The 14982-nt window shown below is 41.4% G+C and overlaps 1 protein-coding gene across 1 annotated transcript; it reads right to left on the bottom strand.

The window, feature by feature from the left end:
- Nucleotides 1-7177: 7177 nt before the first annotated feature.
- Nucleotides 7178-14981, bottom strand: DTYMK (deoxythymidylate kinase). The gene is made up of 5 exons (XM_072143191.1): nt 14716-14981; nt 13697-13805; nt 12894-12984; nt 9715-9912; nt 7178-7882 (listed from the first exon to the last, which is right to left on the bottom strand). Exons 1-5 carry the CDS (start codon nt 14852-14854, stop codon nt 7766-7768), a joined length of 654 nt encoding a protein of 217 aa, XP_071999292.1. The 5' UTR covers nt 14855-14981; the 3' UTR covers nt 7178-7765.
- Between the last annotated feature and the right edge of the window lies 1 nt (nt 14982).

Here is a 14982-nt window from a genome sequence, read left to right as displayed (position 1 = left end):
TCACATGCTGGTGCATGGAGAGGACTCACAGGCTGAGCCCTCTCTATGGTAGGTAAGTCTTTCCTGCATATTGCCAGGATGTTTTCCCGCTGATTGCCGCTGGCTAAGCTGCTGGGCGCCGCCATCTTGCCATGGATCGTCGCTCCCCGTGACGTCATCGGAGAAAGGCAATCCATCGCCATGACAGCCTCGGGTCTTCCGAAGGCTGCTTTGTGTTAACCCATTCATTACAATGTGCTACCAGCACATTGTAATGAATGAGGAGGAAAATCCCCATATACTGCCAGTATGGCAGTATATGATAGGATCGTACAGACACCCTAGGGTTAAAGTACCCTAGGGAGTCTGGAAAATAGTAAAAATTAAAAAGGTAAAAAAAAAAAAAAAATTATAATAAAAACTCAAATCACCCGCCTTTCCCTAGAACTGATATAAATAAACAGTAAAAATCAAACACATTAGGTATGGATGCGTCTGAAAATGAAAATCTATCAAAATATAATCAGTTTTTCACTGCGTTTTACCCCGTAACGGAAAATAACGCCCAAAGTCGAAAATGGCACCTTTTTGGCATTTGAAAAAAAATTTAAAATTCTATAAAAAGTGATCAAAAGGTCATACAGTCCTAAAAATGGTAAAATTGTAAACATCATCAAAAGTCGCAAAAAACGACACCTCCCAAAGCTCCGTACACCAAAGTATAAAAAAAGTTATTAGTGGCAGAAGATGGCAAAAATCCCCCAAAAAAAAATTTGTACAAGAGGTTTTAATTTTTGTAAATGTATGAAAACATTATAAAACCTGTACAAATTTGGTATCCTCGTAATCGTAACGACCCAAAGAATAAAGTAGACATGTCATTTGGGAGCACACAGTGAAATCCGTAAAATCCAAGCCCACAAGAAAACAGCACAAATGCGTTTTTTTTCTATCAATTTTACTGCATTTGAAATATTTTTCCCACTTCCCAGTACACGGCATGGAATATTAACCCCTTAAGGACCCAGGGTTTTTCCGCTCATTTCTCGCTCTCCACCTTCAAAAATCCATAACTTTTTCATTTTTATGTGTACAGACCTGTTTGATGGCTTATTTTGTGCGTAACAAATTTTACTTTCCTGTATTGTTATTTATTTTAACATGCCGTGTACTGCGAACCTTAAAAAAAATTCCAAATATGGAAAAATTGAAAAAAAAACTGCACGTGCGCCACGTTCTTGTGGGCTCCGTTTTTACGACTTTGACTGTGCACTCAAAATAACATCTCAGCTTTATTCTTTGGTTCGGTGCGATCGCGGTGATACCAAATTTATACAGGTTTTATTGTGTTTTAATACATTTTCAAAAATTAAACAAATGTACAAAAAAGAAAAAAAAAATTTGCCGTCTTCTGACGCTAATAACTTTTTCATACTTTGGCGCATGAAGCTGTGTGAGGTGTCATTTTTTGCGAAATGAGGCGACGTTTTCATTGCTACCATTTTGAGGTCTGTGCGACATTTTGATAATTTTTTATTTCATTTTTTATGTGATGTAAAAAGGTGTAAAAGTCGCATTTCGGACATTTGGGCGCCATTTCCCGTCTTGCAGGTCACCGCCGGACATAACCGTTTTTATATTTTGATAGATCGGGCATTTTGGGACGCGGCGATACCTAATGTGTCTGTGATTTTTACTGTTTATTATGTTTTATATCAGTTCTAGGGAAAGGGGGGTGATTTGAATTTTTAATATTTTATTAATTTTTTAATTTTTCCACTATTTCTTAGACCATCTAGGGTACATTAACCCTAGATGGTCAGATCGCTCCTACCATATACTGCAATACTTCTGTATTACAATATATGGCATTTTTGCAGCTCATTCATTACAATGAGCCACTGGCTCATTGTAACAAATCTGCAGAAGCCAGATAGCCTCGGGTCAAACGAAGACCCGAGGCTACCATGGCAACCGATCGCCGCCCCCCGATGACATTCGGGAGCGCGGCGATCGCAATAAAGATGGCAGCGCCCGCGCCCCGCTGTCTTTTAAATGCCGCCGGCAACGGAGAGGTTAGTAGCCGCGATCGGTGCAATCACCGACCGTGGTTGTTAGCGGTGGGGGTTTTCTGCAATATGCAAAAAACCCCACCTTTGTATGAAGAGGACTCAGCCCGTGAGCCCTCTCCATACATTCCCTATACCTCTGCGCCGTAGAGCTAAGGCGCAGAGCGTTAAGGGGTTAAATACCACCATTTTGAAGTGTAATTTGTTACGCAGAAAATAAGCCATAACACAGCTCTGGACATGGAAAAATAAAAAAGTTATAGATTTTTTAAGGTGGGGAGTGAAAAATGAAACCGCAAAAACGAAAAAGGGCTGCGGTGGGAGGGGGTTAATCTTATTCCTTTGTGAGGAGGAAAGTTTTTCTTTAGTACTTGTGAAATGGGTAACATAGGGATAATAAAAAGGCTACTTGGGCCGTGTACTAATTAGCATTTTTTGGCCCGATAGCATATAGGTTTCCACTGAAGTGCATGTGATAGGTAAGGCGCACCATGTGTTTGCCCTTGCAAAACACAATTCCAATGCCACGTGTGAATGCTCCCTCAGGTGGTGACAGGTAGCATGCAGCAAATACTGTCTGCAATGGAAATCAGCTACAAGGAGTTTAATTACCTCGGTCACTCACAAAGCTGGTGGGTACCAGACAGAACACAGGAACTTCTATAGCTTTACCACATTCAGGCTGCATTTACCCCATGTGCTTGAAACACGTATTGAAATGCATTTCAAGCAACTTTCTCCTGAATGCTTGTGTGTTTAGATCTTCAGGAAATAGCAGCACATGATGAAGTTGATTTGCTATTCGTAGTATGAGCTCTACAGCCAAATTGCAGCAGGTTTCTGATGCTTGCTGAATGGCCAGTTTAGCAGTTTCTGTGATCTTGGAAAGTGAAATGTGCTGGGTCCTGGACTTCAAAACTACCGGGGACAAGACCCTGTGCATCATTTATTACAGCGTGCTGCACAGAGTTTACTATTACCCTGATATGCATCATATACCAATATTTCCACCACGTTCCCACGACGGTCCCCACCTGGAGGATGCTCCTTACTTCCCTTGGAGTTCCAGTCAGTCCGATGATTTTTCTGCTCCACGGCCTATCTTAGGGGCCTCATTGGCATTAACAGAGGCACATGCCTTGGGGAGCGCCGCCCGGTGCGTCAAATACAACTTCTGGCACATCGTTGGTTACGATGCGCCCTGTTTGCACTTCCGGATCAGCCCGCAAAGGGAAGGGAGTGGAGCCTTACCGCGTGAACGCCGAATCCACATTCAAAAGGCGTCCGTGGAGAGTGTACACCGTGGCTCCAGTGCTTCCCTGTATAAGACAAATGGCAGACAAAGCAACAAACCTGTTCCAGGTCCTGGTTCCCGTAAGTACAAGCCCTGGGCTGACCTCTTTCCTACATATAGAGCAGATCTGTCTTAGTAGTTGCTTGTTATCATATATACTTTCTCAGGGAAAGGAACAAAAAGAACCTAAAGAGAGAACAAACAGGGAGAGAAAAACCTAAGAAACAATCTGAAAGATGTGGTTTATGCAGTGCAAAAGTAGCAGAGGATTATAAAAAGATTTTATGTCCAGAATGCTTAACTAAAATCCTTAAGGAGGAAAGGTTCTCCCTAATAGACGAGCTGAGACTAGCAAATAAAGAGGGGGTATCCTCCTCCATTGCCGTACGTTTGCCTGAACCCCCCAGGAACAAGACTAGATACATCCAATCCTCCTCCTCTCATCTGGATTCAGATTTCCCTTCCGGTTCTCTAAGTGAGAAATTTTAAGATGATTTAGACGAAGTCCAACCTAAAGAAGAAGGTCATGCAAAATATCTCTTCTCTTCAGAAGACCTAGACAATCTGTTTAAAGCATTAAGAGACACCTTAAATATTGAAGATATCGTTGAACCAACCTCTGTCCAAAACAATCTCTTTGGGGTACTAAAACATAAAAAGAAGCAGGTCTTTCCGGTAGTAGACACACTAAAAGATCTAGTCTTAGAGGAATGGAAAGATCCAAAGAAAAGGATATCAGTCCCTAAGGAGTTTCGTAATAGATTAATATTTGAAGAAAATGCCTTATGGGACTCTATACCGAAGGTAGATGTCCAGGTCCCAAAAGTAGTTAAAAAACTGACCTCCCCTTTGAAGATAAGCTTAAAGACCCCCCTCTCCTTAAATCTTCCACTGCATTTCTAGCTGGGGGGGGGGGGGGGGGTGATGTTAAGTCTAAGACCATGCTTTGAGGAATTCCCTTTCAGGGAGAGATTGTATTTGGTAGCAAACTGGATTCTATCCTTGTAAAGGCTGCAGATAAAAAAAGTGTTTCCAGTTAATAAACCTCCCCCCAAAAAGCCCTTTTGTCCCTCTAGAGAAAACAAAACACCATTCAGTGGCAAGGGAAAGACAGGTAGATGGAGTTACACGAAAGGTGGGGCAGGCCGAGGTTACCTTTTTAACCCCGACCAGAAACAGAACTCGCTCCATGTCCTCAAATCACAGGGAGCTAAAAGCGGTCCTAGAGACTCTCAAAACAGTCCACAAGTCCATAAAGGACATATCAGAATCCTCTCCAACAATAATTGCATATCTTCACAGACGGGGGTACAAAATCAAAAAACTTGACATGCTTATGCCGTCAGATCTTCAAGTGGGTAGAATCCTACCTCCTTTCCATCTCGGCAATTCACCTCAGGGGTAGAGAATGTAGAAGCAGACTTCCAGAGCAGATTCATACTGGATCCCAACGAATGGTCTCTAAACCCAGAAACCTTCGAAGAAATCTGTTATCTTCGAGGGACTCCAGTATGGGATCCGTTTGCAACTCACCAAAATAGGAACACAACCCACTTCTTTTCTCTGGACCCCAGGGGCTCTCCATCCGGCCTAGACGCCTTCAAATCAAAGGCCTCTCTAATGAAGTTATTAGTACCATCAAACCAAGCATGAAACCAAAATTCAATGCCATTTATCTAAAGATTTAGAAGAAATTCTCCTCTTGGTGCAGGGACCACCCTTCCTTTCAGGGTGCCCCAATTCTAGCACAAATTTTTTTTTTTTTTTTTTAAATCAAGTTTTTCTCTGGGGCTCAGACCCAGTACCCTCATGGTCCAAATTTCTGCAATAAGTGTTTTCTTTGACTTTCCCCTAGCAGACCATCAGTGGGTTAAGAGGTTCAATTAAGGCTGTTCCTGTATCAGACCATATTAAAAAAAACAAAAAAAAACAAACAGGTACCCCCTGGGGATCTTTCCTGATTTCTAAACCATTTCACAGGGCCTCCCTTCGAACCTCTAGATTCAGATAAAATAAAAAAATCTTACTCTTAAAACAGCTTTTTTGTGAAATTCAGGCCCTTTCTTGTAAAGATGCTTTTTTAAGAATACTAGATGATAGAATAGTCCTTAAGTTAGACCCTTTCTTCCAAAAGTAGTCTCTGTTCAAACCCCAAAACAGATTGTGAGAGAAGACGGCAAAGCCTAGATGTTAGAAGATGTGTACTTTTTTTTATCTAGAAGTTACACAAGGCTGGAGGAAAGACTCAAACTTGTTAATTAATTTTGCAGGGAAAAATAAAGCCTCTAAAGCAACTTTAGCTAGATGGATAAAATCTACTATCATTCTCTGCCATAATTCCACAAACACTCCGCTTCTGGAAACCATTAAAGCCCATTCCATTAGAGCCATGGCAGCCTCATGGGCAGAAAAAAAAAAAAAAGAGGTGCATCTCTAGACCAGATCTGTCATGCTGCAACGTGGTCAAGTTCCTCCACATTTGCAAGACACTACCGCTTGGAAATTGCCTCCCAGGGTGATCTGGTGTTCGGCAGAAAAATTCTCCAGGCAGTAGTCCCTCCCTAACAATGGTTTGATCTGCTAAGTCTCCAGATGGGGGCCATCATGGGAATGTGGTGGAAAAAAAATAGAATTAGTCTTACCGGTAATTCGGTTTCCACTAAGTGACCATGATGGACCTCTCTTTATGGTAATAGGTCCAAAACTTCTATACACTTGCATCCTTCCAGGTGGTACTTTGTTAGACACTGGTGTTGGGTGCTAGGAAGGAGCCTTTTAACCTCTCGGGGGCCGTCGTGGTCACTTACCGTATATACTCGAGTATAAGCCGCCCCGCGTATAAGCCGAGGCCCCTAATTTTACCACCAAAAACTGGGAAAACCTATTGACTCGAGTATAAGCCGAGGGTGGGAAATGCATTAGTCACAGACCCCCCCCCCCCCAGTATATAGCCTGCCAGCCCCCTGTAGTATACAGCACTGCCCCCCCATTTAAAAAAATAAACTTATATACTCACCCTCCGGTGGCCCCGATGTGCAGCGCTGCTCCCCCGATGTCCGTGCGGCTCCTCTTCTTGCTTCCGCGCCCGTCTTCTTTCTTCTGCTGGATGCCACCACCGTGCTCCCCCGGCCGGCAGGCGCATAGTATGCCCAGCCCAGCAGATAAAAGAAGACGGGCGTGAAGGCAAGAGGAGCCGCGCGGACATCGGGCCACCAGAGGGTGAGTATATAAGTTTATTATTTTTTAAGAATTTTTTACTCTGCATTGACTTGTGTAAAAGCCAAGGGGACGTTTTTCAGCACATTTTTTGTGCTGAAAAACTCGGCTTATACACGAGTATATACGGCAAGTCTTACCACATTCACTAATGGAAATTCACTTTCCATTAATTCTATATTTTTGAATTCTGACCCCGGCAGTGTTATCAGTCAATGACACAAAACTTTTCCCGTTCAGAGGCCTAATATGTGTTCTAAAGTAATAGATGCTTTAAGTAGCAAGATGAACCGCATCAGTAGAGAAAGCACCAGTCTTAATAAACTGGTGCTGGGGGGGGGGGGGGGGGGGGGCATGTCACTGCAATGAAAGGTGTATGTGGGCATTAGAGGAATAATACAAGTGTGATATTGTACCAACTCAAAGAACAAAAAGTAACTGACTGGTGAGTTAATAACATAAATAAAGGCTACAAGATTACAGCACATCAATTTTACCACTTTCCGATGTTTTGGCAGCTTCTCAGTGCATGAAATATAAAATGTTGCCACTAGGAAGCATAATTTGACCAAAATGATGGGTCATGTACTGCCATTACAGAACATTGAAGAGACCTCAGTTCTAAAAAAATCTTTATTCAGTGTTCCTTTAGATTGTGAGTTTGGTTTAAGAGCAATAACGCACATATGTTTACAATATAGATCAGTAAGATAATATATTGGACATATTACAAGTGTCCTCTGGTGACAATACATTATTCAAGATAACTTTTATGTATGAATGTACATGGGAATTTTAACCCATTTAGAAATTATATGATATATAAGTTACCTATGCAGCATATTGCACCAACAAGCTTCCCTGGATGGCACATGCAACTTACCCATTGATTGCACTTAAATTTTCCACACTGGTTAAGACATCTAAAACCAATATCCGCTTTTTGAAGACATTCATTTTAATGTTCAAGGAACACAGCGGTCAAAGCCAATTGATTGAATAACTCGTGGGGCAGGTTCTGAAGGGTGGAAGAGGACTCCAGGTTCCAGCAATACAAAGGCCCTGCACCATGTATTATTCAATGAATTAGCTTTGACTAAAGTATTCCTGTAACTTTAATTAAATACAGTTTCTGTTCTACAATATCCACAAGTTACATAAAGTGCCCAAGTCTTGTGAGGAGGTGATCAACCAGGATTTTCATTGCTCAGTCTGCAACCCACAGCTTCCCAATTGGTTGATCACTGGCTTCCTTTATGATTGCCTCACTTAGATGTTTTATAGCATCGTGAACATCTTCCAAACTCTGTGCAGCATCAATGACCTGAACAAAAAACATCAAATGTTAAAATCCTCATGCAGTACGCAAAGTAAAAAAAAAGCCAGCTGATCATTCCATTGGTTACAATAAGGTATCCTGCATTGGCAGCAGAGGTAAATCTGGATATAAATATGAAACATTCTCCAGCATTAGGAAAAAAATATATTTCTTTATTACTACATAATTACAAAGGAATGTACATCTACAGGGGAAAATACCATGGGGTGCCGGACCTATAAGTTTCGAGGTGTTCAAATGTAGCTCTTAATCTACTCACTTTCCCATGTACATCTCTTTTTAATTATGGAATCAAAGGGATTTTCCTACAAAAAATAAAATAGGAGAGAGCCACAGGATAGGGCCTAACTTGCTGATCAATGGGAGTCTTAGAAATAAGACCCCCACAGATCATGAGAACAGAGGTATGATGTACCACCGTCAGACCCGTGGTAACTCCTCGAGATCACCGGAGCGGCCGGTCGCACATGGTTGAGCTGCCCTGTTAATCTCTATGGAGCCGACGGGGATTGCAGAGTATCTAACATGTTTCTTAGGAAAACCCTTTTAAAAATAGCTGGAGACATCTTTGTGCAGTGCTATTCTGTAGATGGAAACCTGTGTTGAACCAATAGTTTGTGATAAAGGGAATCTATTATTAGAATCCAAAGCAAGACATTCAAGGACCAATCACCCTTCTTGACTTTCCTTCTAAGTAGTAAAAATAATTTGACAACTGGGCGGTATACTAATTTATCCCCCATCAGAAAGGGTCAGAATGTTGGTATCCTCCAACAATATAGATAATGGGGGTATTGTTCTCATCAACAGGCGAATTATTAGAGTGCCAGAAATTGGCAAGCACAGTTCTCCGCTACCTCCAGCACTCTCAGACAGCGAATGTGACCGCCAGAGAACGCAATATGCAGTGCAATGTCCAACACTCCCATACTATTGAATGGAGCATCTGGATTCTCTCACCCTGCCATTCCACTTCTTGGTGAGAAAGGAATCTCAATTCTACAGATTACTGGGGACTTGTTCTCAATCTAGATTTCTAGCAGGAATTTTTCAAAATCCCAGACAGCAGTGTTACTTCTAGAGAATATAAGTGCGGTAAATATGGCCACTTATCTAATTGGAATGAGGCTAGACGGAGGTGTCGGATTTTATAACACTTTAGCTAGCCAAGTGTTATATTATCTAACACTTCAGAGTAACTCTGGCTCGGGGGCCGAGCTTCAAAGCATTTCCCCAGCCGTGGGGAGCGAGTCAGAAAAACTCTTAAACCAATACATTATCAGGGACAGTTATGGTCCATCTCAGCCCAAGGGCAACTACATTTTTGGATTTGTTATCTTCAAGGGATCATAGCGGTCCAATTCCAAAGGCTCTAGCACCCTTGGATCCAGAGATATAAATATCTCTGGATAGGACCATAGCAAAGGGGTCAGTTGTGGTATAAAAGCGAACCAGGTATTCAACTGGATCCAATGATACCAGAACCATGACAATATGACTTCCACTTGAGAAGCTAGGACTTCTCCGAGGTTCTGTATGAAATACCAGGTAGCAGGGACCTTATGACCCCTCCTGGGGGTGGACAGAGGTGTGTCTGCACCTAATATAATCAGACCCCTCTGAGGCCACATAGTCTTTGTCTGGGAACCCATTTTATCATCAAGTGTACATAGCCTTAAAAAAAGCATTACTTAAAATTCTTGAAGAATAAAACTATTTTAAACATAAGCTTACATCACATTTTTAGGGCAGAACACTGTTACAGGTTCACACAGGTCGTACAACTAAATATACAATGTGCACGCAAAGGACTTTACCTTCCAGTTTAGAGATTTGTCCTCCATAAGTTCAGCATAGCGCGTCTGCACTTTTTTCTGGAAGGCACTTGTCTCATAGCGTTCATTTCCAAAATCCCCACGTTTAGAAGCCGCCTCAGGAGTTATATTTAAAAAGAGAACAAGATCTGGCTTTGGAAGTCCAACATCAGGCTGCTTACACCAGTGCAAAGAGAAATTCTGAAAAAAGACCCAACAGGTTACTATTGTGCTGTACACAGGACCTACAAAAGTGCTCATACTAAATAAACAAATCAATAACCAGTTATGCATTGGAATCAGTAATCCAGAAGTGCTTCTTTACAACAATGTCCTCAATTAAGAGCTATTTCGCACAGGGCTGTCTCCTTACATTTATATGATGCAAGGAATCCTGTCTCAGGACTCTGCATGGTCCGTTATTGCAGGGTTATCAGGGACTATGTGAAACAGCCACAACTCTGTAGAGCACCAACATTTTTCTTTACGGCCTTTTATTTTGGTTTCTTTATAAATACAACTTACCAGTACAGATGAATTTTAAATTTCCCACCCTCTGAGCAAGACAGTTTGCATGCATTGTCCAACACAGCTTAGATTCCTCAAGAAAATCTTTGAGTAAGATTCGGACAATAAATCTCCTCTCTCCCCTCAAGCACAAGACTATATATTCTAGCAAGCGAGGCAGTTTAGTCACATCCCTCACATCTCACAGCAGACAGCTCAGAGTGATAGAGCTCCTTCACTGCCTCCCTCCCTTAACCCCTGCTCTTCTTCCATGTGCAACACCAACTCACTGTCCAGTCATCTCCCACATCTATAGTGTAATTAAGTTAAACAATATCTTGTGAAAAATCTCAGTACATAGCCGTTGGCCACAAGCAAGTTTATCCAGGCAAACTTGCACTGCACAAGTGTGCAGGATTTAACATACTGAACCTAGGATTGCTATGCACAGTTCAATAGTTGTAGGTTTAACCCCTAAAGGACGCGGCCTTTATGGTTATAGCTTTGGAACGCTATGAGATATCCAGGGGATTTTGAGATTGTACTTCAAATTAGTTTCAAAATTTGGATGAAATCTTTTGCGTTTAGGTTATGAAAAAAAACTAAATTTGGAAAAATTCTTTATTTTCAACGTTCTAAATTCTCTACTTTTGATGCAGATAGTCATAGCGCCCAAATAAATAACTACATTTCCCAAATGTCTGCTTCATGTTGCCATGGTATTTTAAGATTCCACATGTTTTACTAGAATGTTATGAGGCTCAGAATTTGGGTGCCATTTTTCACATTTTTTGTAAAATCACCAAAACCCAAATTTAGATGGACCAGCTCAACTTCTAATTTACACTGAGAGGCCTAAATAATAGAGAGGCTCATAAATTACCCCTCAACGTATGAAAAACCACTTTTCAGAAGTTTGTTAACCCTTTAGGTGTTTTAAGGGGTTAAAACAAAATGGAGGTGCAGTCTGCAAATTGTAATATTTTTTCACAGTACACTCATTTTGGGTAGAAAATTAAACATTTACAATGGATTAGATGAAAAAAAGCTCCACAAAGTTTGATACCCAATTTCTACTGAGTGCACGGATACCCCATATGTGCTGGTAACCTGCTGTATGGGCGCACGGACGGGCATAGAAGGGAAGGAGGCGCCATCCAAATCAGATTTGCTATGCCACATTGTAAAGGCTATAATTTTTTTCTTTTTTTTTTATTGAGGACCTATAGGGGCTTATTTCTTTTGCCACATGAGATGCACTTTTCTGGTACGTAATTTTGGGGCATCTATAGCTAATTGGTGAGATTTGATCAACTCTTTGTTGGTGGCGGAAAATCATCAATTTTTAGGAAAAATTTTTATGTGTTTTTTTGGCTGTTAACCATACCATAAAAAAGAGTATATTATTTTTATTCTATGGGTCGCCACGGTTACGAAAAAACTTCACTTATATTTTTTCCCATTTTTACTGAATAAAAAGTAATTTGGCAAAATTGTTGTTAATTTTAGCATCACCGTCTTTCATATGCATAACTTTATTTTTCACCTCTCAAATCTGTTTAAGGGCTTATTTTTGCGAGAAGGATTGTTCTTTTTAGTGGGCTTTTAGATTGCGTAACTTTTTAAAATCACTTTTTAGAGCATTTTTAAAGGGCATTAATAAAAAAATCATTTTTTTTTCAGAGAGTTTTTTGAGGTTGTTTTTTTACGGGGTTCACTTTGTGGATCTAATAATGATTTTGTTTTATTATGCAGATTGTTACAGACGCAGGGATACCAAATATGTGGGGGTTTTGTGTATTTTATTCAATTGTGCTGAATAAAAACTAATTTGGAGAAAATCTTATTTTAGCATCACCATCTTTTCATATGCATAACTTTTTTATTTTTTGGCTGACAAATCTGGTTAGGGGCTTATTTTTTTGCGAGAACAGTTGTCGGTGGGCTTATTTTAGAGTGCATAAAATTTTTTAAATCACTTTTTAGAGCATTTTTTATAGGGTATTAATTAAAAATTATCTTTTTTCGGAATGTTCTTTGCGGTTTTTTTCCTCCGGCGTTTACCGTGCGGGTCCAGTAACAATTCTGTTTTATTATGCAAATTGTTACGGACGCGGCAATACCAAATATGCAGGGTTTTTTTGTGTTTTTATACTTTATTAAGTGTTTTTATGGGAAAGTGACATTATAGGGGCTTTTATTTTTATGTATTTATTTTTTATTTATTATAATGTGTAGTGTTAAGTGTTTTTGCATATTTTTACTTATACATACTTGAACTTAAACCAGCGATGCTCTGCTCTGATCGGATCCCCCGGTAAGTGGCACGGGGGATCCGATCCATAGGGGGAAGACCAAGCATGACCGCGGCGTGTAAGGGGTTAACACCCGCGATCGCCGTCGGCTCCGATCGCGGGTGTTACAGCGCGGTGTCAGCTGTACTAGACAGCTGACAGCCGCTGCTTCTGGTACCGGCTCCGTTCGTGAGCCTGTGCTAGAAGCAGGACATTATAGTGCGTCCGGGTGCGCTAAGTATCTAGCCACCGGGACGTACTATAACGCCCTGGTGCGCCTAGGGGTTAATTTGGTAAACTCCATGTTGGCAACAGTGCTACACTGGAGAAGGCAAAACCATTGTGTTGCACTGTACTGCATTGAAATTTATGTAACATTACCTCTTTTGCACTTGTGAACGCAACTCCAGAAAATGCATATCTATCCACCACTAGTGTGACTCCATTCCTTAGCTTCTCTTTTATGAGAGGGCTGTGGAAAATAATAGTAGAAAATTACTATTTTATATACTTTAAACTTTGTGTTTACAGACACCTTTATAGTTTTGAATGCTCCAGAATCAACCAACAACGGATACATGACGATTTATCATCCAAAACGGAAAAAATTACCATATATACTCGGGTATAAGCTGAGGCACCTCATTTTATCACCAAAACCTGGGAAAACCTATTGACTCGATTATAAGCCTAGAGTGGGAAATGAATTGGTCACAGCCTCCCCAGTAGTAGATAGCCAGTCACCCAGACCTGTCGCTGCAGCATATGAAGAAAGAAGAGCTGCCCAGGGCGTCAGAATGGTGAGTACTTAGTTTATTTTTTTCATATAGTAGTGAATTTTCTGCACAAAAGTTGTGCTGAAAAACTGATACTCAAGTGTATACGGTATTTGAAAAGATTGATAGACAGTTTAAAAAATGGACATGTGACTCCAAATGGGGCTTACGTTACCATGCCTATGCTCCTCAACTCACAAAGAATGCTTGTAAGTTGTTGAGGTTGGTCGCCGCCGCAATAGCTACCATTGTCATTCATTTTAAAGAAATATTTTTATTTAAAAAAAAAAAAAATCCTGTAAGGCTGGAGCTACATCTCATGTTATTATCAATGTGAATGGATGCATTCTGAGGGTTGTATGAAAAGAGCTTCATGAATGTACAGGTAATTGATAAAATGTGTCTTACACATGCTCCCAGCGGTTGGCAGAAAACAGCAGGTGAACCGTATGGTCTTCAATGTTGCTCTTCTTCTCAAGGTAAGATCCAACAAGTCGACCAATCTCTGTTGTTCTCTCTGTAAAAAGCAAACATGCATGAGGAATTGTATAAAAGACTTATAGGAAAACATCCCATAAATAGCCTCATCTGCATGGCCCCAAACATACAGTTTTCTAAGTGCATTATCTGATGCTCCCTGTGAATTAGCTCTTAGGGGATTGCATTCACATGTCAGTTTCCCAAGACTGGGCTTCTGGGTCTGAGTGTGGCCCACACTTTTTAGCTAATTTCCGGTGCCAATATCACTGCAAAATAACATTCATTCTAACGCAAAACTTCTCTAAATAGTCATTGGGTAATGCTGAGATCACTCCTGGGTTCAGCGAACCCATTCACACATCCTGTTATTGAAGGGGTTATCCCAAGTTTAGAAGTAACAAGGTGATTGGTCTGAGTGCTGTCACCCCGCTAATCATGAGATTGAGACTCTCGGGATCCTGTTCTTATTAATGACACGGCATCACTGGATCCACTAAGTGCTGGAGATTGCTGAGCACAGCGCTCCCCTACCTCCAGCACTACATAGCATGGAATAGCAGGACGCTCCATCCATTAGTGAGAACCAAATCCCTGTTCTCCAGTGCAAGGGGATTCCAGCAGTTGGAACCACCATCTTCTCACCCTTTGTCAATAATGGACACTAAGAAGATTCATTACAGTCTAGGGGGGTGGGGGGGATTTTTGTATGAGTTAGATTCCTCTTAGAGCAGATGCAGGTGTGAACTAGGTCTTATATGGCTATAAAAGCATAACCATCACAGTTGTATTGTTTAGCCTTGAAAATAATATTCCAATGCAAAAAATGTACTGGAATCAGTGTGAACGATCCCCTATTTTATAACCGCATCCACCTTCTGCTCACTCCCTTTACCAGCAAGGGGGTCACTCAAACCCAAACCCCCATTAGACAAGACAGAGGCTCTCACCAGGGAAGCGCATGCCCTCGGCCTTGTACCCCTGTTCTATTAAGGCCTCCACTAGCCTGCGGGCCTGGGTGCTCTTCCCGGCCCTGTCCGCGCCTTCCAGTACAATCAGAGCGCCGCGGCGTCCTGCCATCTCCAGCATACACCGATATACAAGGCGACAGACAGGGCCCTGTAGTCAGAATCAGCGCGCTTACTACACGGCCAATCACGGGCGAGATCCCTTGGCGCGCTCCAATGATCAGCGGGCGTGTCACTGCCCGCTCTCCA

Source organism: Engystomops pustulosus, chromosome 3 (genome assembly GCF_040894005.1).
Source record: "Engystomops pustulosus chromosome 3, aEngPut4.maternal, whole genome shotgun sequence".
Taxonomy (NCBI): Eukaryota; Metazoa; Chordata; class Amphibia; order Anura; family Leptodactylidae; genus Engystomops; species Engystomops pustulosus.
The sequence above is the reverse complement of the archived record's forward strand: the minus strand, read 5'-3'. Positions and strand labels throughout refer to the sequence as shown.